The sequence below is a fragment of the Salmo salar genome, unplaced genomic scaffold, assembly GCF_905237065.1.
Source record: "Salmo salar unplaced genomic scaffold, Ssal_v3.1, whole genome shotgun sequence".
In the NCBI taxonomy this organism is placed as follows: Eukaryota; Metazoa; Chordata; class Actinopteri; order Salmoniformes; family Salmonidae; genus Salmo; species Salmo salar.
The window spans coordinates 333432-340693 of NW_025548359.1; the positions used below are offsets into that span (position 1 = coordinate 333432).

General features: G+C 46.7%; 1 protein-coding gene across 1 annotated transcript; it reads left to right on the forward strand.

Annotated features, from left to right (window-relative positions):
• The first annotated feature begins 5013 nt into the window (after positions 1–5013).
• Positions 5014–7031, forward strand: LOC106594614 (stonustoxin subunit beta). The gene is made up of 2 exons (XM_014186018.2): positions 5014–5368; positions 5515–7031. Exons 1-2 carry the CDS (start codon positions 5269–5271, stop codon positions 7029–7031), a joined length of 1617 nt encoding a protein of 538 aa, XP_014041493.2. The 5' UTR covers positions 5014–5268.
• The last annotated feature ends 231 nt before the right edge of the window (positions 7032–7262 follow it).

The window sequence follows — 7262 nt, forward strand, 5'->3', positions numbered from 1 at the left end:
CATTATCATTGGGGAGGTGGGGGAATGACCATAGGGGGAGTAGCAGCATTATCATTGAGGAGGTGGGGGGAATGACCATAGGGGAGTATCAGCATTATCATTGAGGAGGTGGGGGGAATGACCATAGGGGGAGTAGCAGCATTATCATTGAGGAGGTGGGGGGAATGACCATAGTGGGAGTAGCAGCATTATTATTGGGGAGTTGGGGGGAATGACCATAGTGGGAGTAGCAGCATTATCATTGAGGAGGTGGGGGGAATGACCATAGGGGGAGTAGCAGCATTATCATTGAGGAGGTGGGTGGGAATGACCATAGGGGGAGTAGCAGCATTATCATTGGGGAGGTGGGGGAATGACCATAGGGGAGTAGCAGCATTATCATTGAGGAGGTGGGGGGAATGACCATAGGGGGAGTATCAGCATTATCATTGAGGAGGTGGGGGGGAATGACCATAGGGGAATTAGCAGCATTATCATTGAGGAGGTGGCGGGAATGACCATAGGGGGAGTAGCAGCATTATCATTGGGGAGGTGGGGGGAATGACCATAGGGGGAGTAGCAGCATTATCATTGAGGAGGTGGGGGGAATGACCATAGGGGGAGTATCAGCATTATCATTGAGGAGGTGGGGGGGAATGACCATAGGGGGAGTAGCAGCATTATCATTGAGGAGGTGGGGGAATGACCATAGTGGGAGTAGCAGCATTATTATTGGGGAGTTGGGGGGAATGACCATAGGGGGAGTAGCAGCATTATCATTGAGGAGGTGGGGGGAATGACCATAGGGGGAGTAGCAGCATTATCATTGAGGAGGTGGGTGGGAATGACCATAGGGGGAGTAGCAGCATTATCATTGGGGAGGTGGGGGAATGACCATAGGGGGAGTAGCAGCATTATCATTGAGGAGGTGGGGGAATGACCATAGGGGGAGTATCAGCATTATCATTGAGGAGGTGGGGGGAATGACCATAGGGGAATTAGCAGCATTATCATTGAGGAGGTGGCGGGAATGACCATAGGGGGAGTAGCAGCATTATCATTGGGGAGGTGGGGGGAATGACCATAGGGGGAGTAGCAGCATTATCATTGAGGAGGTGGGGGGAATGACCATAGGGGGAGTATCAGCATTATCATTGAGGAGGTGGGGGGAATGACCATAGGGGGAGTAGCAGCATTATCATTGAGGAGGTGGGGGAATGACCATAGGGGGAGTATCAGCATTATCATTGAGGAGGTGGGGGAATGACCATAGGGGGGAGTAGCAGCATTATCATTGAGGAGGTGGGGGGAATGACCATAGGGGGAGTATCAGCATTATCATTGAGGAGGTGGGGGTGAATGACCATAGGGGGAGTAGCAGCATTATCATTGAGGAGGTGGGGGGAATGACCATAGGGGGAGTAGCAGCATTATCATTGAGGAGGTGGGGGGAATGACCATAGGGGGAGTAGCAGCATTATCATTGAGGAGGTGGGGGGAATGACCATAGGGGGAGTATCAGCATTATCATTGGGGAGGTGGGTGGGATGACCATAGGGGGAGTAGCAGCATTATCATTGGGGAGGTGGGGGGAATGACCATAGGGTGAGTAGCAGCATTATCATTGAGGAGGTGGGGGAATGACCATAGGCGGAGTAGCAGCATTATCATTGAGGAGGTGGGGGGAATGACCATAGGGGGAGTATCAGCATTATCATTGAGGAGGTGGGGGGGAATGACCATAGGGGGAGTAGCAGCATTATCATTGGGGAGGTGGGGGGGAATGACCATAGGGGGAGTAGCAGCTCCAGTTAAAACTACCAGTCAAAAGTTTTAGAACAAGGGTTTTTCTTTATTTTTACTATTTTCTACATTGCAGAATAATAGTACAGACATCAAAACTATGAAATAACACATATGGAATCATGTAGTAAGCAAAAAAAGAGTTCTTCAAAGTAGCCACCCTTTGCCGTGATGACAGCTTTGCACACTCTTTTGCATTCTCTCAACCAGCTTCACCTGGAATGCTTTTACAACAGTCTTGAAGGAAGTATGTTGACTATATTTCCTAGAAGGTTGGGCACCTGGGGGTTCAGCAGTGTGGCCCAGTCAACCATTTCTGTGCTTAGGTTTAGTTAATGAGGGTAATGAAGTCAGCCTGTGTTCATTTTCAATGGGCATGTTCCACGCTGACTGCATGGCTTGTGGTGCTGGTGAGGGCGTGGTGGGAGGGTTGGACCTTGACACTTATCTTAGGCGTCCCGCTAGCGGGACAACTTCCAGTTAAACTGGAGGGTGCGCAATTCAAATAAATAATCATAAAAATTATGGATATTAAACATTTAGGTACATATAAGTGTCTTATATCGGGTTGAAAGTTTAAATTCTTGTTAATCTAACTGCGCTGTCCGATTTACAGTAGCTATTACAGTGAAAACATGCCATGCGATTGTTTGAGGACGGCGCCCCACATCAAAATATTTTTCCACCGGCACAGGTTTCATAAATTCACAAATAGCGTTTAAATATTCACGTACTTTTTGAAAATCTTCCTCTGATTTGTCATCCAAAGGGTCCCAGCTACAACATGTAGTGTCGTTTTGTTAGATAAAATCCGTCTTTATATCCCAAAAAGTCTGTTTAGTTGGCGCCATCGATTTGACTAATCCACTCATTCAACATGGTGAGAATGGAATCCAAAAATCTACCCCTAAACTTTGTTTCAACAAGTCAAAATACGTTTCTATTTACTCCTCAGATACCCTAAAATGTAATCAAACTATACTGCTCAAAAAAATAAAGGGAACACTTAAACAACACATCCTAGATCTGAATGAAAGAAAGAATCGTATTAAATACTTTTTTCTTTACATAGTTGAATGTGCTGACAACAAAATCACACAAAAATAATCAATGGAAATCCAATTTATCAACCCATGGAGGTCTGGATTTGGAGTCACACTCAAAATTAAAATGGAAAACCACCCTACAGGCAGATCCAACTTTGATGTAATGTCCTTAAAACAAGTCAAAATGAGGCTCAGTAGTGTGTGTGGCCTCCACGTGCCTGTATGACCTCCCTACAATGCCTGGGCATGCTCCTGATGAGGTGGCGGATGGTCTCCTGAGGGATCTCCTCCCAGACCTGAACTAAAGCATCCGCCAACTCCTGGACAGTCTGTGGTGCAAAGTGGCGTTGGTGGATGGAGCAAGACATGATGTCCCAGATGTGCTCAATTGGATTCAGGTCTGGGGAACGGGCGGGCCAGTCCATAGCATCAATGCCTTCCTCTTGCAGGAACTGCTGACACACTCCAGCCACATGAGGTCTAGCATTGTCTTGCATTAGGAGGAACCCAGGGCCAACCGCACCAGCATATGGTCTCACAAGGGGTCTGAGGATCTCATCTCGGTACCTAATGGCAGTCAGGCTACCTCTGGCGAGCACATGGAGGGCTGTGCGGCCCCCCAAAGAAATGCCACCCCACACCATGACTGACCCACCGCCAAACCGGTCATGCTGGAGGATGTTGCAGGCAGCAGAACGTTCTCCACGGCGTCTCCAGACTCTGTCACGTCTGTCACGTGCTCAGTGTGAACCTGCTTTCATCTGTGAAGAGCACAGGGCGCCAGTGGCGAATTTGCCAATCTTGGTGTTCTCTGGCAAATGCCAAACGTCCTGCACGGTGTTGGGCTGTAAGCACAACCCCCACCTGTGGACGTCGGGCCCTCATACCACCCTCATGGAGTCTGTTTCTGACTGTTTGAGCAGACACATGCACATTTGTGGCCTGCTGGAGGTCATTTTGCAGGGCTCTGGCAGTGCTCCTCCTGCTCCTCCTTGCACAAAGGCGGAGGTAGCGGTCCTGCTGCTGGGTTGTTGCCCTCCTACGGCCTCCTCCACGTCTCCTGATGTACTGGCCTGTCTCCTGGTAGCGCCTCCATGCTCTGGACACTACGCTGACAGACACAGCAAACCTTCTTGCCACAGCTCGCATTGATGTGCCATCCTGGATGAGCTGCACTACCTGAGCCACTTGTGTGGGTTGTAGACTCCGTCTCATGCTACCACTAGAGTGAAAGCACCGCCAGCATTCAAAAGTGACCAAAACATCAGCCAGGAAGCATAGGAACTGAGAAGTGGTCTGTTGTCCCCACCTGCAGAACCACTCATTTATTGGGGGTGTCTTGCTAATTGCCTATAATTTCCACCTGTTGTCTATTCCATTTGCACAACAGCATGTGAAATGTATTGTCAATCAGTGTTGCTTCCTAAGTGGACAGTTTGATTTCACAGAAGTGTGATTGACTTGGAGTTACATTGTGTTGTTTAAGTGTTCCCTTTATTTTTTTGAGCAGTGTATAATAGTTTTTACGGAAAGAAGTATGTTCAATAGGAAACCGATTTTAGCAGGTGCGTCCTGTCTTCATGGCGCGCTCAAACACGAATTCCCAAGATTGTCCCTGTACTAAACCTAATATCTCTTATTTGTTTTTTGAAGTTACAAGTCAGAAACCTTGAACATAGACTGCTGACACCCTGTGGAAGCCATAGGAATTGCATTCAGGGAGCTTCAATATAACCTTATACATTCCATTCTAAGAGGATGTTCTCAAAAAAATAGATTTCGGTTGTTTTTTTTCCTTTGGATTTTCTCCTACCATGTCTATTGTTTTATATTATCCTACATTATTTTAACATTTCTACAAACTTCAAAGTGTTTTCTTTCCAATGGTACCAATTATATGCATATCCTGGCTTCAGGGCCTGAGCAACAGGCAGTTTAGTTTGGGCACGTCATTCTGGCGGAAAGTGAGAAAAAAGGGGCATAGCCATAAGAGGTTTTAATGTGATGATACATTGTGGCCAATAGACAACTGTTTTTTATTTTCATTTTTTATCAATATTTTCAAGAGGTGACTGAACTCAAGCAGTGATGCATCATGTTATTCTGTTTGTTTTGTTCTGACCACCAGTGGACTGAACTCAAGCAGTGAGGCATCATGTTATCCTGTTTGTTGTGTTCTGACCACCAGTGGACTGAACTCAAGCAGTGAGGCATCATGTTATTCTGTTTGTTGTATTCTGACCACCAGTGGACTGAACTCAAGCAGTGATGCATCATGTTATTCTGTTTGTTGTATTCTGACCACCAGTGGACTGAACTCAAGCAGTGATGCATCATGTTATTCTGTTTGTTGTATTCTGACCACCAGTGGACTGAACTCAAGCAGTGATGCATCATGTTATTCTGTTTGTTTTGTTCTGACCACCAGTGACTTCCTACTATGGATCTTTGCTCAAACGGAACCTTGACTCTCGCAGCACTGGGACGACCCTTCTCCCTGGGAATGCTGTATGACTGTCGCAATGATCACCTCATTCCAGGTAGCACGCTTGCTCACTACTCAGTCAGTCAGTCAGTCAGTCAGTCAGTCAGTCAGTCAGTCAGTCAGTCAGTCAGTCAGTCAGTCAGTCATACCCAAACACAATAAAGTAACTGTTAGTGTTTGGTTTGTCTCCTCTGATTACAGGGCTGACTCTGTGGGACGAGGAAGCACTCAGAAGGGACATCATTACAACAGACGAGCCTTTCACCGACTTCAAAGTCCTCACATCTGACTCTACAGCTGACAAATACTCTGTGTTAAATGTGAACGGCTCTCTCAAAGCAAGCTGTTTGGCAGGGCTGGTTAAGGTTGAGGGATCAGCTAAGTATTTGAAAGATGTTAAAGAGTCTCAGAATCAGGCGAGAGTCACACTTTGTTACACCACCACTAAGAAAAACAGTCAACTGTCCATGAACCACCTTGGGCAGGAACACATAAAGTACAAGGAGATGTTTAGCCAAGGCAAGGCTACACATGTGGTCACAGGTATACTTTATGGAGCAAATGCTTTCTTTGTGTTTGATCGTGAGGTCTCAAGTGACGAGGACCGTAAAGACATTGAGGCAAACTTTAAAGTGAAGCTTAATAGTGTTCCCTACGTTTCTATTGGGGGTGAGAGTGCTTTAGACATGAAGAACTCTTCTAAAACTGAAACCGAGAAGTTCTCTTGTAGATTCCATGGGGACGTTCTCCTGGAAAACAATCCTGTATCTTTTCAAGATGCCGTGGACACCTACAAAACCTTGCCTCAGAAGGTAGGTGAGGGGGTTCCTGTGCAAGTGAATCTACTTCCGTTAAAAGCCTTGGACCCCACTGCCGCCCAGATGGTTCGTCAGATCAGTGGAAGCTTAGTTGACCAATGGCAGACTGCGCTGGAAGACCTCAGTGAGCTGGAGATGAGATGCAACGATGCAATGAGAAGCAAGCCTGTAAAATACTTCAAGGAAATTGATGCCAAAGTGAAAACTTTCAAAAAACTGTGTTTCACAGAACATTTGAAGACTACTTTGGCGGACCTCCTTCCGTCTATTAGAGGGGGAGAAAAGGAAGAGAGGGTGTTGTCCGACTTCTTGAAAAAGCAGCGAGAGTTCCGTTTCAACAGCAACATCCTCAGTGAATGTATGGATCGCATTGAGAGAGAGATCAATGTGGTTGATCGGTTCCTAAGGATGATTACGGAGGACTACAGTCAGACGTGTTCCACCAAGATAGTCACATCGAAGAAGGAACTTGACAAAGAGGTCTTGAACCCAAAGGTGAAGCGTGTTGTATGTTTCACTTTCACCTCTCTGGGGTGCGAGGACCCTATCCTGTCAGCTTTGAATTCCCAAAGCTCTGAGAACACACAAGCCTTAGTTCCAGTTAAACCGGATCTGACAAGATGGTACCACTCTGATAACATATTTGATGACATAGACAAGCAAGCTGGACTTTTCAAAGATTTTGCAGAAGCTAACAAAGAAGACACACAAACACGTTTCCTCTTGGCCTCCATTCCCAACAAGGAACAAGAAGGAGCCAGCATTTACCTTTATGAGAACGGATCCAAAAGAAACGAGCATTTGGAGCCTCCATCTAAACCTGAGAAGCCCAGAGCATGTGACAGAACTCACAACAGTGTGACGCTGGAGTTGCTCCCTCCTGATAGGGGGAGCCCATGACGTCATCCACTACCTGATTGAATACTGTATTGATGAGAAAGATGGATGGAGCAGCGAGAAGACATCTGAATCTGATGCAGCCTACACAGTGTCTGGACTGCTTCCCAGTACAGAGTACAAGTTCAAATACAGAGCCGTGTGTTCAGCAGGCCTTGGTCCAGACAGCGAGGTCAGTAACATCATCAGAACCTTGCCTTCATGCCCTCCCGGTAAGCCTGAAATCAAAGCCTA